General features: G+C 27.9%; 1 protein-coding gene across 2 annotated transcripts in view; it reads left to right on the top strand.

Moving 5' to 3' along the window:
* LOC101239809 (uncharacterized) overlaps positions 1-17,375 on the top strand; it is a 36,004-nt gene extending 18,629 nt beyond the window's left edge. For both annotated transcript variants that reach the window (XM_065814382.1, XM_065814383.1), the window contains exons 2-4: positions 6,411-7,089; positions 15,880-16,020; positions 16,947-17,375. In XM_065814382.1, the coding sequence (XP_065670454.1) occupies positions 6,411-7,089; positions 15,880-16,020; positions 16,947-17,200 (1,074 nt within the window). In that variant the 3' untranslated portion in view covers positions 17,201-17,375. The remainder of the gene's footprint in view (positions 1-6,410; positions 7,090-15,879; positions 16,021-16,946) is intronic.
* Positions 17,376-19,811: the final 2,436 nt, after the last annotated feature.

Here is a 19,811-nt window from a genome sequence, read left to right on the forward strand (position 1 = left end):
CTCAAAAACGTTTGGCAAATGAAGCTGGTTTGTTTAACAAACCTACTATTTAACAATGGAAACGACAACTAGTGGAGGTAATCAAAATTCCGACTATATCAGAATCTGAAGCGACTTCTATATATTCTTCCATATTTGATGGTTCTTTGATTCAAAAAAATGTCAAGCTTGTGACTTTTTTTTTTGGAGATGAAATTACAGCTCAACAACAACTATGGCTGCGTGGCGAATTCGGTGACAACTGGTTTTGTGGATCTTGCTGTTCTACTTTGGTTGACGAGATGTGCATGAATTGCCAATAAACATACAAAACGTATTTAAAGCAAACTAGTATTATTTTTTGTTAAAAAATTCTGTTTAACTTATTTGAAAAATATCTTTTTAATTTTATTTACCAGAAGCGTAGCGAACATGGCATGTAGATGCCCCAAGATGTCCTTAGGGTCTTTTTTGTGATAAGACTTCTTGGGACACCTGAAAAAAAAAAGTAATAAAGGCCAAAGTGATAAAATAGTTGACTAATAATAATAAAAATAAAAAGTAATACTACTTATACTTAAAAAGGCATTTTATTATAAGCTCCATGTTGTTTTCTTTGGCGCCCCGAAAAACTTTCTTTTAGAGTCCGGGATGTCGCCCCACTTGGTAACTGGTATTACATGATATTGTATCATCATTAAACAATAAAACAACATTTAAAAACTAATTTTCATTATTTGTGACATAATGCATTATTAGGATTTATTTAGCGACCAAACTTATGAGATGGTATTGAAAGTTCGGTCAAAGTGGATGTTCTCATTTGAAATTAAATATTGAGTACTAGTATTTATTTTTCAATTTTTTATTTTTACAATTTCAATTATCAATATAATTGCCTGTATGCTTCAGCAAAAAAAAAATTTATTGATAAATAAATGTTAAAGCTTAAGTGGCCGAGCTTAGACGATTTTATGGTACTCCCATAATTACCACATTTAGTACTTTTATACTACAAATGTAAGTGATGCTATGATTTTTTATTTTTTATTTGGCGGATAATGAACCTTTTTTATTTGGTGATTTTCTATTTGGTGGATAATGAAACCTGAAATGCCTGGCAACAGTTCATTTTGCATAGCTACTTGCTTAAGTTTCTTAAAACATAAAAGTTATAAACTAGACGTAGAGTAATGTGTCAGTCTAATTGAAAATTATTTTATGAATACAAAAAATTTAACACATTTTTTTTACTTGTTTGCATTTGTCGTCGTTTACAAAAACAAACAAACAAATCTTCTGAAAGAATATCATAATGATCGTATAATCAGAACCTATTACACGTTTAAAACTTTTTTTACATCAATACATAAACAATAATAAAAAATTACAATAAATTATGATACAAATTGAATATATAAATCAAACCACTAATGCTATATGTAATAAAAAAGTTGGATCTTACCTTCAGAACGTATAAAAGCGCAAATATTTTCGCGTCACGGTAAGGATGGAAGCGTGAACTTCCTGGTTAAATGCACTTCCGCGGTGCTCTGTGACAAGACCGTTAGGACTTCTTGGGGCACCTAAAAAAAAAAAAAAAAAAAAAAAAAATATATATATATATATATATACCATATACCATATACATCATTGATATCATAGATACCAAGAGATATTTTATTGTATTTACTTTGTATATTAATATATATAAAAAATAAATACAATAAGATATCTCTTCATAATAGGAAAGAGAAAATACAACAGTCTTACAATAAAAAAAACAAAAACGTGGCTGTTGTAAAAAGGTATTTAAATATATTATCAATAGATAGAATAAAATTTTTAAGTTAATTTTTAAAGATTGGAAAAGTATTAAATAAATCAAAATTAGGTATAACAATTTTATTCCAAAGATATGGTGCTCGAAATGTAATACTAAACTTTCTAAACTTTATTCTGCAAATTAGTTCATATACAAAATTTTTATTTCTAAGTAAATATTTATTTATTGGATTTAGAGAAAAAAGGTCTTTAAGATAGATAAAGTTAAATCGTTTTTCCAATTCCAAAAATTGAGCTCGTAAATATTAAGTATTTTCATCTCCGTAAATAATGGTTTGGAATGAGTAAATCGATCTGCAAGATTAATCAGATATGTTCTTAAGTTCATCACTCATTGTAGAAAAAAGTTTGGATATGTCATTATTAGTCTGGAATAAGTTGACGTCGTACATACCCAATTACAAAAAAAAATTTAATACATACCCGTTTCCAGGGCTCTATTTTATATTATATCCACTCCTATTTTTAATTTATATAAATGATTTTTGCAATGCATCTTTAAAACTTTATTCAGTCATGTTTGCTGATAATACAAATATATTTCTTACCAACAATGATATCAAGAAATTATAATTAGATATGAATATTGAACTAAATAAAGTAAATAATTTATATAGGGCTAAAAAACTCTCACTTAACTCAGAGAAAACAAACTGTATATTATTCCATAAAAAAACACACGAAGAAAACCTACCTATTATGTTGCCCGACCTTATCTTAAATGATAACTTAATTAAAAAACAAACCAGTATTAGATTCTTAGGAGTTCTTGTTGATGAGAATTCATCCTGGCTTCCTCAAATAAGTTATATTCAATCTTAAATCACTAATATAATTGGTATAATGTATCGAATTCGCTCATATATCAATAAAAAAAGTCTCAAACTAATATATTTTAGACTAATTCATTGCTTCATCAGCTATGCAAACATAACATGAGCGAGTACGCAACCATCATAACTTAAAAAAATTTATGGTCTACAAAAACATGCTTGCAAATTATTTACTCTAAAAATAAGCGTGAACACGCCAAACCTATAATGAAAGATATGAAAATGATGGATGTTTATGAAATGAATATCTATCAGCATTTAATTTTTATGTATCGATTCAATAATAATCTATCTCCTGCAAACTTTAGTAACAAGTTTGAAATAAACATAAATGAAAACTATTATCTAAGAGCAAATATTAGTAACTCATATAAACTGCCTCAAAACTTCAATAAATATGCTGAATATAGCATTGCATATCGAGAACCAAATATATGGAATAGTTATCAAAAAAGATTCAAATGATGGCAAAGTCATTAAGTTCATTTACGTTTCTAATAAACTAGGAAATTTTTAAAATTTAAGAAGTATTTGTGCTTAAAAGGATCACCAAGTAATTTTAATTATTTTAGTATTTATTTAATTGATCTTTTTTTGATTTACTGATTAGCACAGCAGTTTTATGCCCATTAGGGTTTTTAATTTAATATCTATATTCTATGAAAAATGTATAAAGGGGCTCTATAAAAAGATTGCGATGACATATTGTCATTTTCATCTTCATTGAGCCCCTGTCTGTTTAACTCTATTTTATAAAGATCACTGTAAAAAAGAAAGTTTTTATTTTTTATTGTATATACGAAAACGGTGCTTGTTGAGAAGATTTTACTGTCTTCTTTGTGTCTCCGGAAATTTTTTTTTTCCTTGTATATATATGTTGATTAATTATTGTTAAACAGCAAAATAAATTTAAAAAAAAATAAAATAAAATAAAATAATTTTATACCTAATACCTTTTCAACCTAATCCAAATAAAAAAGAACTTAAAGCGTCAACCATTTTGTATATATGATAAAATAAAAGCTTTGGTTTAAAATTATTTTTCAAACCAAAGGTCATATATTCTAATAATTGTAAAACAGCTTTAGTTTCTTTTTCTTTTCCATCTTTGCGCAAACTACAACCTGATGCAAACAATAGTTCTGAAGATGAAAAAGATGCAACTGATGACGCCAACCTTCTTTTCCTTGTTTTTCTACTTGAAATATCAAAATTCACCTAGGGTCTGCCAGATATAACAGTTGGGTAGGAGCAGAGTTATATTTATCAATAAAAGCAGTTAAAAGAATATTCTTGTTATCAATTACAAATTGAACCGATATCGCTTCATTTTGCTGCCATTGTTTGTTATTATTTTCAAACAAAATAACAACTTTTGTCAAAAACGCTATATGAAATAAGACAAGTTGTTATTTGTTTTTATCTTTTTTTTAAATTTATCCAATTATTACATAACTATTTAGAATAAAATGCATATAATGTTTTTGCCACATAAAATCGGATACATCATTTATATTGTTAAAAACATTTTTAGATCTCTCTCTCTCTCTCTCTCTCTCTCTCTCTCTCTCTCTCTCTCTCTCTCTCTCGTTCTGTATATATATATATATATATATATATATATATATATATATATATATATATATATATATATATATATATATATATATATATATATATATATTAGGGCCCTGCGAACCAATTGCTGCCTCGATTCGAAAAAAATGATTTGATTATTGTTTTTTCTCATGCATACGAAATTTATTAAAATCAATTACCGATTAGGGATTTAAACAGAGCTGAGCAAAAATTAATAACGCAAAATAAACTGTTTAGTTAAACATCTATAATTTTGCTTTCGGACTGTTGAACTTCGCTTTCACTTAAAGTAATTTTAATTTAAATACTTTTGAGTGCTACAAACTGGAAATAAAAAAGCTGTTAATTATTTCACTTTAAGCTAAAAAACAACTTCTAAAAAATTGGTAGATAAAAAATTCTTTGGAAAATAAGAAACATTTTGCAATGCAAAAAGAAAAATTGCCATAAAGAGTATTCTGTTCAGAAAACTGGAACTTTATCTCATCTATGGAACCATTTAAAACGTGACCATAAAAAGCTACAGGAAGAAGCATCTAAAAAGCGCGCATCTGCTACTAAAAAAAAAATAGAATTCCGATAACATATTCGAAAAACCGCCAGGCTCTTCATTAAACACACATTTTATTGGCTCTCGAATACATACATTTATTAAAAAAAAGAATGCTCGTGCAATGCTTAGATTCATAATTGAAGATGGAAGATCATTTTAAATAGCTTCTGGGTCTGGCTACATCAATTTCTGCCCTGTGTTTACTCAAAGGCAATACCCTCTACCACACCCGACCACTTTATCCCAATTTTTGGATGACATGGTCAATGATCCATACAATAGTTTTCAACAAAGTATTTAAATGCAGTATCTGAAGCCACTACTATTCTAAGTGCGAAAAGAAACGTGAGCATTAGTTTAGTTTATCCGTGCATTACAAATTTGAAAAATTGCCTTTGATCAATGGATAAAATAGAGATAAGGAAATTTGTTGATTGATCTTATTATGCAGTTGAAAATTAAGTTTGAATTAAGCAAAAGTGTTTTTTTTATTGCTACCTTCTTAGACCCTTGGTTTAAATTAGTAAGGTCTACATTAGCAGAGATGCAAATTGTTGAATCTTACTTAATGGTATCTAAAGAAACTCCACAATTTAAGTATTTCAATGATTCCCGATGAAATTCAACTCGATAGAACAAATTTTTATCAAATCTAAAACAAATGAAATTTTAGATAAAATGTCTGTACATGTTTCTAAAATTTGTACCCTACTCGAGAGAAGAACTTTAGATCAGGAATTAAAATTTGAAATTACTGCGTTGACCAATGAGAAAACATTGGGACCTTCAGATTTTTGTAGTCTTTATTGGAAGAAAAAACGTAACATTTTCCCTTTATTATCTAAATTTGCACTTGATCTTTAAAATGTACAAGCACCTGTTGGGGGCAGGTGTAATAGACAGTAAACGCAATAGTCTTACTGAGCGAAACGCCGAACGGTTAATTTGGATTTCAAGTTTCAAAAAGAGCTTATTCAAATAAAATGTGTCATTGTATATCGTAAAAATATAGAGATAAAAAAACTTAAATTCGGATTTTCTTTAATTAGTGATTCAATTCAAGATTTGATTCGATTCGCAAATAATGTGCTGCTTCGATTCGAAACTAAAAATGCTGATTCGCAAGGCCCTAATATATATATATATATATATATTAGGGCCTTGCGAATCAGCATTTTTAGTTTCGTATATATATATATATATATATATATATATATATATATATATATATATATATATATTTACGAAATTATTTTAGTATATATATATATATATATATATATAAATATATATATATATATATAAATACACACACACAAACACACACACACACACACACACACACACACACACACACACACACACACACACACACACACACACACACACATATATATATATATAGACACACATATATACATGTGTGTGTATATATATATATACGTGTGTGTGTATATATATATATATATATATATATATGTATATATATATATATATATATATATATATATATATATATATATATATATATATATGTATATATATAAGAACTCATTGAACTTTTATAAAATTTTATTTTTATGTACTAATTATTTTTGTAGAAAACATCAAATAAAGCTTCTGTAGTAACAAAAGTTGTGTTTGTGTTAATAAACCTTAACAAACAAAAAAAGAAGCAAGATATGAAAAAGGATATGAAATTTAATAATGAATCTCAATCATTTATTTTGTATCAAACAGCAGTTGATTTTAATGATATTACGTATCAGTTAGATGAGAGCTTTGATGATTATTTAGTAATTTCAGTATTAAAAGCCCAGCAACACATAGTCGAAGATATTGAAACAGAAGGTTCTATAATTGAAAAGTCTGATGAGGTTACAATAGATACAGAAGATTCTGCTTCTTTTTTGAACAAATGTAACATTCAAGTTCCAGATTGGTTGTTTTTAAAAAATAAATCTATTGCAGAATACTGCATTGAGTTACTAAATACCAGAAAAATTATTTCACACAACTTAGAAAAAAGAAAAACAATTATTGATTTTTCATTAGAATGTAAACATAAATCAATAGGCGAAATTTTATCAAACTTTGACTCATTTTTAAGATTGAATGTCAATTGGTATTGGATTTCTGGAACCAGAAACTTAGAATCTATAGGATTAAACGCATTTTTGTTTTACGTGGAAAAACTAATAGAGACCACACAAGTTAAAGACAAAGTGCGTTTTATAAAAGATTCAAAAATGTTTTTACAAATTTACACATCTCGTCCAGGTTTGTGTGAATATTTATATCTTAATTTTTTGTTTCAAAGGTTTGTTATACATAAAATAGTTTAAGGCGACTGTTGTAACATAAAATAGTTTCAGTAGGCTTTTATAACATAAAATAGTTTTAGTAGACTGTTATAACATAATAAAGTTTCAGTTGGCTGTTACAACATTAAATAGTTTCAGTAGGCTGTTATGAAATTTAATAGTTTCAGTTGGCTTTTAGAACATAAAATAAATACTTCAATTTAAGTTAAAATTAAAAAAAAGTTATTATTTAGCTTGCATTATTTTTTTGGTATTCGGGATTACCGAAACAAGTTTGCCAATTTTGGCCTTAACCCTCAAAATGAGAAACAAAAAAATGACAGAATTTCCAGTAATCTAAAAACACTCACGGTTCAATTGGCATAAAAATTAAAATCTGGTTACACTGTCCATAAGAGATAATTGAGTTTTAAGTTAGATTGTCTCTGCAACACTTTCTATATAAAGAATATGTCAAAAATAAATAAAATAATGGATAAATCCCTGTCAATGTTCCATTTAATGGTATAAGTATGATTTTTCATAGATTTTGTATCTTTTTGTTTAAATAAAACCATTTTGGGGTTTTTTGTTTAAAATGTTTTATTCCTATTTAATGATCAAACATATCAATTATATTGTAAAACTTTATACGCCATTTTTAGCACTTTAGCACTGTCAATTTCCATCATAATGATACAAGTAGTATCACAACTTTTAAAACTTTGTTTAAGGACGAAGAGTATCAAAAGGGCTTTCAGTAGAAAAAGGAATGGGGCAATTTTCTTTATATTTTGCTGATTTATGGGACTTCAAAGTGAGTTCACTAGAGGAACCGTTTTTATTGTTTTTGAAGAAATTTTTCTTAAATCTTTCAGCCTTTGATAATTTTTGTATAATAAGGATAAAAAAATAAAAGGTAAAAAATAAAGACAACCAAGTTTTTCAATTCTGATTACAATAAATTTTTACTGTATTGAGACTTTAAAATAGGTACTTTTGGCATATACTTATATTATATATATAGGTATATTAGTATATACCTTAAATAACTTTAAAGTTTCTCAAATCAAATACTTCCCTACTTTGAAGAAGCAAGATTTTCACAACAAACAAAGCCGAATTTTAAACTTCCTTACCTTGGTGATGAAGTTTAGAAAACTGGTAATCCATTTAAAACTCACCATTACTTAAAATTACTATAAATGACTTTTTGGCGTAACTTTTGAAATATCAATCAATTTAAAGAAATTAAAAAAATACATCAAAAGTGCATTAAATTTATGAAAAAATGTGATAGACAAGTTGGAGGTTTTATAAAGAAGAGAATCAAGGCCCTGCTCAAACAAGAAATTGAATTCACTGATCCCAAGGTTCCATCAGAAATTTGCAACCCTTGCAGAATGAGCTTGCAAAAACTAGTCTGTGGTCAAATCAGCAATGATTTCCCCCTTACCGCACAACTTTCAAAGTATCAAGATTACAAGAAAGTCCTCTGACTGTTCATGCTTCATTTGTTAAGTTGGCAAATCAAATCACAGTCAGGCTACCTCTTTTGCATTATGTGCACCAAGCGACAGAATAAAAGCTCTTACCAGGCATGAAAAAAGCTGTACTCTCTTTCAATGCTCAAAAAGGTTCAAAATTTAAAAATTGATAAAAAATGATGCAGAGTGACTCTAAAGTGGGACAAAAACTGGCTGCATTTACCTTTGAGTAAAAAGCTGCCTTGCCTAATGGAACTAAAAGACTAATCATAGCAGAGGGTTGAAGACCATGCTCCTCACTCCTGAAACTTCCTGCCAAAACTCAGAAAATAAACCCATGCTCTCAACAACCGACATATTCAAGATTCATATCAACACTGGTATTTCCAACAACCACATCAGAGGACTTGCATCAACTTTTAGCAAGTCATTTGGAGCAAGGTTGGTGGAATCAAAATTCAGGGACGAGTTTGTCAATATCGGAAAGAATTTGGAGTCTATTACATCAACTATTTATCTCTATTACATCAACTATTTATGATGCTTCAAAAAAAGACATATCCATAACCAAAGTCGTGGATTGCATCAGACTCTCTGAGTTTGTTGCCTTGGTGTCTGTGTCTGAAGAAAAAGTAATTTCCAAATTAAGAAGCGTCACAAAAATTGGGATTGATGATGGTGGCAGCTTTATGAGTTTGGCTTGAACATCTTTGACACCAGAAGATCCAAGACACAGACTGCATATCAAAAATATCTTACTAGTTCCACATCTCTGGATTCTGGTTTCAATCAGCAACTAATTTTGGTCATAGTCAAAAGACTTTTCAGAAAACAAAGAGAACCTCAAATCAATCTTTGCTCTTTTGGGGATTGTCAGCACACAATTCTTCATTCTGTTTGACATGAAAGTTGCTAACATTCTAGGTAGAATCCAGTCTTATTCCAGTTCACAACCTTGCTGCTAGTTTGGCATCAGCTCAAAGAGCTTACAGTCAAAGGAAAACCAAAAATAATTGAATCAATAAGAACTCAATTTCAATTCTACAAATCACATTCAAGAGAAAGAAATTGCAGGCAAAGAAGGACTTGAATGTGATTCATGAGCCTCTCATCTAAGCAGAGGATGCTTCCGAAGTTGTATTTGTACTTATTCCTTCGACGGAACTCCGCCTTTTGCTTGGGGTGATGAATCATCTTTACAAGGGTCTTTAGAGAATTTAGGAAGGTGCCAGTGAATGATCTTAAAAGTTGCATTTGAACATTCAACTTTACCGCGGTGTAGAGTTTGCTGGAAATGACTGCATAGAGCTTCTCAATCATACACATCTTTTAAGTGATCTTGTGACCAAACATCAAGTTGCACCGACCATGTATGCTTTCAAACAATTTTGAATGCTTTCACCACATTTTGATGTCCACATCAAAGCATTTTAATAATGCTACATGACTCTACCGGTAACAGTGACTCGAAAAGTTGACATTATTTTCCACCACAACAAAGAACTCATCAAAATTTACAACTCTGGGCTTGATCGTTTTAGTTAGCAATCATCTGAGACACATTCAGTGTTCAGCTCCCGCTGTGCAAAATATATAGGAGGTTTGGACGAATCTAACTATGGAAAGTAGTTACTTGACTTCGTACAATACTTGAACAGCAAGCATCTTAGATTAAAGGCTGAGAAAGATAAAAATCTATGGTTCAAATTCCTGCTCATTTTCAATTATAAATATTTTTTATGTGAAATTTGAATTACTATTTTTGGATCTAGTTGCTATCTATTGCTATCTAGTTGGTATGTTCGAGCCTCTAACAGGGACATAACATGAACATCTAACTTCAAACTCAATTTTCTCTTATGGAAAGTGTAACCAGATTTTAATTTTTATGCAAAATGAACCGTGGTTGTCTCTATATTACTGGACATATTATTTTTTTGGTCCTTAATTTGAAGGTTAGGGCCAAAGTTGGCGAACTATGAAGACTAGAGAGAGTGTCCTTCTACACATACAATTATTATTGAAAATTGTAGTTTTCAATAACAATTTGATGTGGAGAACACTGAATTTTCTTGTGGTTACAACTTTTTATACGCAGCAAATGAATCTCCCTATGGTCGAGTTAGACCTCCTAGCCGTGAAACTTTACATTTATGTTTGAGTAAAATGGCTTCATGGCTGGCTAGCCAATATTTTCGTGGCTGGCTAGCTCACTTCTTGTCATATCATAATAAAAAACGTTAGTTATTTTTTAACTTCTGTTAATAAAAATTAAAATTAACTGATATGTCTTTAATAAAAAAAACAACACCTTTTTAAAATTTAATAACGTAATCAAAAGTATGAATATAATGTGAAGTAATCCAAAAAGTAAGGATTATCATTTAACGAGTTTTTAAAATTCGTATCAAAATGTCTATTAAAAAATCTCATTGTTTAAAAAATACATGACACAGCTTATAGACAAACAATAGGGTAATAATTATGGATAAAAAAAACTGCATTCATTCGATATGGAGCCAAGGATGATCTCTTTCCATTTAGTATAATACCAGTTCTACTAAATAGGCCTTTTACAGTAAACTTCCAATGCTCAATGCAAGATAAACCTGAAGCAATAAAATTTTTTTATAATAATGAACATAAACTTCAAGAAAAATATGAATTATAATTACCAGATTCTCATATTATACTGATTAATGGTTATAATACTAAAAATTATATGGAGAAAAGATCATTATCTATTATCCATAAATAGAATCATCTATACTTTTATCTTGACCATGATAATTTATTTTGCTCTTTTCCTTTGAAACAAATCTTAGAATAATGATGAAGATAAAAATAGTTTATACCTTTGCTATAAGTGCTAAAATTGGAAAATTTTAGCATTCTGCTTCCGAAACAGCCTTCCGAAACAGCCTTCCGAAACCTGATAATTTATTATGAATGCTAAAATAAAAATTGATTTCCGCTTGCAATCCAGTACTATTATCTGGCAATCCCTCTGAACTTGGTGATAATTTTGATGTCCTGTGTATTAAAGAAAATCGAAATTTTTTAAAATCTTGTGCTGTACTGGTACTTTTACTGTTTTGATTTATATTAACAGCTGATGCAGATAAAGAACTCTTTATATCAATGGATTCGGCTGAATATTCTTTTGGTAAAATGTTTGAACTAAATATTGAAGTTTTTGTTTCATTGTAGCTGTTTTTTAACAAAGTTTCACATTTTGTTTTAGTCAACACAACATTGCGAATTGTTAGATCAAAACGACAGGCTATTTCAAACTAGTAATAGTCAAACTAGTAATGGTCAACCAAACTAGTAATAGTCAGTCGTTTTTTAATGGGTTGTTCAACTAACTTTTTATATTGCTATATAGATAAAAAATCTGTCACTTGAGCAAAGCAGGAACTTTTAATCTTCGTGCCCATGAGTGCTGGATGATCTCTTTCCATTCAGTATGATACCATCTAGTATGATATCATTAGTATGATACCAATGCAGGAACTTTTAATCTTAGTGCCTAAGCCAAAACAAGTTTGCTGACACCTCGCTAACTAATGAAGTCAGTTCTAAAAATGTAGATAAGAATTATTGCAGTTCGTGCAGAAGTTCCAAATCTTCTGGAAGAAAACATAAATCATTTTTTCCAATTTTTTTAACACAGTGTCACTATAAATATTTAGATCTTAAAACAGATTTAATCATTTCAAAAGTACTATTTAATCTGGCTGGGACACTTTTTAAAGAACTGTGCACATGAGAATTAGGTAACTTTGTGTGTGGATAAATGCTTCCATTTTGAATTTCATTTTTAAAATCCATTGGATGCTCTTCATAAGCAATTAGCTACTGAACAAGAGTTGTAATTCTTTTAAATAATTCCTCGTCTTTCAGAGTTTCAATTTCCTTTGATAGCATTATCCTTAAATTTTTGACTAACGCTCAGTTAAGCTTAACGGAGAGGTATGAATACAGCCCCTGGTCTTTTTAGGAAATGTATTGCATGAAGTTTAATTATGTCATTTTTGTTTTATCAGTTTTTATAAAAAAATCATCTTTTGATAAATATCTTTTTATTTTTTTATATATATATATATATATATATATATATATATATATATATATATATATATATATATATATATATATATGTATATATATATATATAAGATAGGTAGAGAGATGAATAAATACACAAATATACACAAAAATATACCTAGACATCTGCATATATATTTTTACAGATACGCATGCACATTTTTTTAATTATAATACATTAATATAAAATAAAACAAAAATATACATGGTAATACTAAAAGTCTCATGTAAAAAAAAAGAAACAACACAACTTACATTTACGTTAAGTCACCTTCACATTAAGAAATACTTAAAAATATGGTGGATAAAAAGCAAACAAAAAAAATAATTAAAATAAGCATGCGAATAGCAGTACAACTTTCAACAAAATTCAAGTAATTATATTTAAATATAGTTTTTTAAGATAAATTTCGAATTTATATTAAAAAAAAATAAATATGGGTATGAGGATACTTAAATAAGTATGTGACTCAAAAATAAATACTTTTATTTTCAATTAAAAAAAAATACTTTGTTTAGTTTTCTTACAAACAAATAATAATTCCATTCATGAGAAAAATAAAAATTTTATGGTTCCATAAAAAACGCTTTACAAAAGGAAATGCAGGATTTATCAAAGTTGATTGGGAATATTGCTAATCTAATAAAATTATCATTTTTTAGAGAATATTAAGTTTTTTTTTTAAAGAATCTAAGTAAAGAAAGGAAGCTGTAGACAAGTTAGTTTTACATTTAAAAATAAAACAAAGTTTATTCAAAACAATAACTTTATATAAATTAAAATAAGTCATACTAAATAAGAAAGGCTTTGAGTTACTAAATAAGAGTGAGTACAACGATTTTTAAATTAAACTTGTAAAACGTGCAATGTGCTTTTGTTGAAAATAAAATGACTCTAAGATAATTTATGAACACTCTCGCAGGCAATATTAACATATTTAATATGAAAGTTTATAAAAGAATAGTAGTTGAGAATGAATGTTTGTTTAAAATGTTTCTTGCTTTATATAAATACTTATTTCAACTTTGCTGCGTAAGTGTCCAATGTAAATCTTCCATGATTTTCATTTATATAGCATCAGCACGAGATCTTTATTAACTCAATGTTCATATCATAAAAAAGTTTATTGATGATATCATATGATAGAAATAGATTTATCATCAGCAAACATAATTATTGCTAATAGAGACTTTTCAAAGATTATCAACATAATAAGAAATAGTAAGGGTTCTAGTATAGATCTTTGTAAAAATCAACAAGTTATATTTAGAAAATCATGCGAAGAAGATTGTTTGATTAGGAGAATTTGCTTACGTTGTTTTAAATAACTTTTAACTAGCATTAAAACTTTACCAGCGATACCATAATATTGTTTAAAATGTTGGTACCACTATTATTACTATAGTAGTGATAAATAATTTAAACATAAATATAAATAATAGACAAACATTTTAAATAGTACTTTGTGGTCAATAGTGTTAAAAACCTTAAATACGTCTTTAAAGACACCCAAAGTAAATTCCGACAGTTGTACTTCAAGTAAGATGAGTTGTTGCATTTTAAGTATAGTTTTAAAGGAATTACCACCCGTCTTTTGAAACCGCGATGGTTCTCGTAAAGTGTATTATTAACAGCATAATGATTGTATATTTGGTTAAACAAAACTCTTTCTAGTCTGAAAAGCACTGGAGCTGGTCATTTTGATTGCAATGTTTTTTTCGACTTGGGATCATTACCATTATCAAAAACAAAAAGTTTTTGATAATGGTAATGATCCCATTTAATTTTCTAATCATAAATATTATGGAATTCGTCAAGTTGCTTGTGATCGGTTTCGATCTTATCTCTCAAATTGAAAGCATTTTGTTGCATTAATAGTTAAAAATTAAATCATGCGCCTTTAATTTATGATGTTCCTTAAGATTCTGTTGTAAGTCCTCTATTGTATCTCTAAACTTAGATCTAATAATTTTATTTCATTGTGTAGATGAAAACTTAATTTCTTCTAATATGAAAAAAACTTAACTAATATATTCTTTTTATCTTCGAGACAAAAAGGTTTATACAGCAATCGTTAGAATCAAAATTAATAATAGACATGTATATCCAACAAACGTGTTTAAATATCTCGGTGTCTTTACATGTAATTTTCATGAATGAACCTTTCATGTAATTTTCATATAGGTGCACTTCGTAAAAAATAATTGCATGCAAAACGCAATTAGATATTTTTTTAAGTTTAAATTAATACAATTGCTTACTTGTTACTTGAATAAGCACCTACTAAATCAAACCTTCTACTCTCACAGTAAGTACTCTCAAAGTAAGTACTCTCACAGTGTTCTCTTAATCATCATCAGCGTCTAGGTTGTTTGCCTTGCAAATAAAAATTCATTAACTCCATTCAAACTTTCATCAGAACCTACAATGCCGCTCAAAACAACTTGCAACTTGGACTTACCTGCTTTTAATTTGAAAGTTTCGCCAGTTTCAAAGAGTTTTGAATGGTCCATGTCAATAAACATTTAAACAATTAAAACCATTCATCAAATACAACTTTCTTAAACTAAAAGAATCAAATTTTTTGTTGATAAATGCGCACAAAAAATGCGTGGATAAACTACACCTTGAATATTTTCTCTCTCGTCTATCCAATTAGCTGTACTATGCTGGCAATACCAGTCTATTCTTTAAAATAATTATTGCTAGAATGTACTTATATTAGTTATATAAATGTACTTATATTATTTTATATATTACTTATATTAGTAATATATAAAATGGGAGTAGTTAAGTATCAACAGCATGTATTAAAATGCATATTGAACACGTTCCACAATGTTCCACGTGGAACACTAACAACAGCAGAAATTTTTGTTCTCCAATTTTAGCCATTACTTGTTCAAGGGCTTGAACTGTAGTAACTCACATTTTTTTAGTTTTCCATGTTTCCGTAATTAGATTTTTCATTTAAAAGACCTTTAATTTTTTTACAAAGGCGACCGACGCTTTTTAAGGATTTTCAAGATGCACTTGCAACTCTTTTATCTAACACCACCGTTGTGTCTACTTTCCCTAACTCTTAGACACCCCTTCCTCCCAGAGAGAGTAAGTAATAATTAAACTTGAAATTTTAGAAATTTAGGAATAAAACAGAAATTTGTTTTAGGTAAAACCGATGTTTTAAGTCACAGTGATTACTGGGGAAGTACTCAACAGTTATTGTCTGGAAAAGTAATTGCCGATTTTGTTGCTGGAGAATATGGTACTCTGAATCCTGTATTTGGCGTGCTTTTAAACCCAACAACAGGTAAGTAGTTATACAAAAGTCTAAAATAAAAGTTTTTTTTTAGTATATATATATATATATATATATATATATATATATATATATATATATATATATATATATATATATATATATATATATATATATATATATATATATATATATTAGTAGAAAATCACTTAACAAAAATTTTTTCCATTTTACACTGTGTTTCATCAACAAAGATTCATCAGAAATCTTTGTTGATGAAACACAGTGTAAAATGGGAAAAATTTTTGTTAAGTGATTTTCTACTAATATATAATTGCTCTGTTCTTTTAAGAACATTGAGCACTCTATTGTGTAGAATACTTTTTAAAGTTGTTTAAATATATATATATATATATATATATATATATATATATATATATATATATATATATATATATATATATATATATAGTATGTATGTATGTATGTATGTATGTATGTATGTATGTATGTATGTATGTATGTATGTATGTATGTATGTATGTATGTATGTATGTATGTATGTATGTATGTATGTATGTATGTATGTATGTATGTATGTATGTATGTATGTATGTATGTATGTATGTATGTATGTATGTATGTATGTATATATGTATGTACAAATATATGTATTTATACATATATATATATATATATATATATATATATATATATATATATATATGTATATATATATATATATATATATATATATATATATATATATATATATATATATATAAATGTATATAACAACAACTAAATTAAATATATATCATATGTGGGTACTCTCTAACCATAACCTTTTAATCAATGTATGTGCATGCATTTTTACCAACTCCTCTTCTATTCCTCTAAGTAAATATAACTAAACATATGAGTGGACGTATATAAGTTATTTAAGTACTTAATATGGATTGGTTTTTCAACATTAGGACGAGTAGGCCCTGGTGACACTGGTTTAATGCACGATATTTTATTTGATGACGATGGACCCTGGGCAAACCATGCAGCTGTTCACGATGCATTTGGATATTTAAAAACATTTCACAATATTGGACCAGGCTACAATTATTTAGGAGGAATTTCAGCAGTTGAAACTGGTAGATGTATGGCAGGGCAAACGTCAGGGTTATTGTTTTGGAACCACATTATTAGTCAGCATAAAGTAAACCAAAAAGCCGATTGATTAAAAAATTTTTTTTTTGAATTCTATTTTGTTATTTGTGTTGAGTTACTTTGTTTGCTTTGTTACTTTTAGTTTAATTTTTTTTCCACCTGTTTTGTTATTTACATAAAGTTTATTGTTTAAAAAAATATTTTTTTAAAAATATTGTTATACAAATAAAACTTTTATTTAAAAATTTCATTTGTGTTTTTATTTAATTTAAAAATATTTGATCAAATAACATTGATAAACATTAGGTGATTCACAAATATCAAAATGCATGACATTAGTTGATTAAACTTTTTGTTGTCTTTATAACCGCCTGTTTCCTAAACCTCTGTGTTTCGTTGCTAAAGATTGCTCATTATTGCTCATTATTGCTCATCATTGTTCATTATTACTCATCAGATTTTGCACAAAGAAGTACTTGGTTCTTGGATATTTAACCAATCCATATTAGTTAATTGTCTATAACATAGCAAAGAGAGCAAGCTAGCCCAATGTGTTTGAAATTAATAAATGTTGGGGAAACTTTTTCTGTAAACATTCGGTGCAACCGAACAATAACTATTGTCTTTCCGTTTAATGTACTTATAACACTTATCTGAGTTGACTTCCACAGGTGGAGGTTATGCTACAATATAAATGAGATAATTTTAAATTTCTTAATAATAAACTCATGAAATTTATTAATCAATACTTGTAGTAAGACAATATTATAACTGACATTAATATCAACTAAAATTTACCTAACAGCTTTGGTAATATGATTAAGACTAAATTCTAAGCAATTATAAAGCTGTTTTACATTGTATATAAATGGTCAGCTATCACATTCCTTAGGAATATCTATATAAAGTACTATTAGTCAGTTAAAGTTAACTAACAGGATATTATGATTGGTTGAAAGATAATGTTCAGAGTGAAAACAGTTTACTTGTTACTTATATATTAGACTTACAAATCGCCCGATAGGTGATTATTTTTTTAAATATTTTTGAAATTTGGCAGTCTAGACTTTAAGCAACAACTTTTTTGGAAAATGATAGAGTTTTTACATAATTTTTTTTTAATTAAGCAAATACTAATATAACTGTCACGTATGTAATTTTTGCAAACTTCTGGTCACAATATTTATACTGGTATAAAGTGTAAAGCTGTGAGCAATAAATGTAAATATAAAAAGTTGAGTTTGGTTGTCGTACCAATTATTTCTTCGCAAAAAAAGCTTATCATATCTGATATTTCTTCAGGAAGAAATAGGATTTATCAAGCAATTTCTGTAACAAAAATTAAAGGTACAAGCAATTTGCATCTTCAAAGATGATAAGCGCTATTCTCTCGAAGAAAGAAGGAAATACCGATTGCGTTTTATTTAACCTTAAAGTGTTTTCTGTGATGTTTTATTTGTTAACAGATATTACAACTAAAAATACAACTATTAGAAATACAACCTTTATACGACGTTTAAAATTGTACATACATCCCACAAGAATGATACAACAACACTAAATTGTGAGATTTCTTTTGACGCAAGAAACAGGTATGGTTTGCTCCATTGCGTCATAAGACGCGTAACCACAAGAAAAATTGCTTTATAGAAAAAGGAAAATAATTCCGCTTTTCAACAATTTTAGTTTAATACGTCAGATAATTTAATCTAGTCTTTATTTTCTTGTTTGGCTGTATCTAATTACAACTTTCAGGTTTATAAGAATATATTTATTTTTTATAATCGATTTTAGAAATTTCTAGCTTTAGAGACAGAGTTCACAGGTTTTTTTAATTGCTTTTCAAATACATGTATTATCATTCATTTCTGTATTTTTTACCTAGAAAATAAGTCCTTTAACCGTTGCTCGAGCCTTTAGTTTAATTGAATTATTAATCAAATCGTCAAGTCATGGTCATTTAAGTTGAAAAGTTAATTCAAAAATTTCAATTATAAATAGTTTGATCAGCATATTGACAAAGTTATGAAAAGAACAAACTATTTCGGGTTCACCCCAATCAGAAAATTGGTTTTTAGTGGGGTTAGTGGAAATGTTTTACATATACTTGTCCCCCAGTATTTATATTTTCCTTTCTTTATACCATCATAAACAAAATCAAAAATTGTTGATCAATTTTAAATTTTAATAAAAAAATAAATGATCATTTAAAGAAGCATAAATCAAACTTTTGAAAAATTAGAAAAGAAAAAGAAAAACTTTATTCCGTATTAAATCATTTATTTATTTGCATTCAAAAAAGCATTAGTTAATATAATAAATATTTCAAACAAATCAAGGGATTATTTATTCTCAAGAAAGTTTCACTATGTTTGTTGTGATTTAAAGAATCTAAAATGAACTGAAACCATGGCAAATAGAAACCCATTGCTATGCCCGACTCAACTCTACGCCAAAATAAACTAAAATTCTAAACTTCCAACCCTGTTGGGTTATGTTCAAGCTGCAAGTGAAATTTATACTCTGCAAAAAAAAGTGATTACTATCACCGGTTACATAAAAGAGGTGACTGCTGAAATCAGAAAGTATAAAATTACTTCAAGGATTTAAAGCTTTAAAGGTAATTATATTTTTTGTCATTGTTAATTGACGTTAAAAGAAAATATAACTTTGCTATATAC

This window comes from Hydra vulgaris, chromosome 12 (genome assembly GCF_038396675.1).
Source record: "Hydra vulgaris chromosome 12, alternate assembly HydraT2T_AEP".
In the NCBI taxonomy this organism is placed as follows: Eukaryota; Metazoa; Cnidaria; class Hydrozoa; order Anthoathecata; family Hydridae; genus Hydra; species Hydra vulgaris.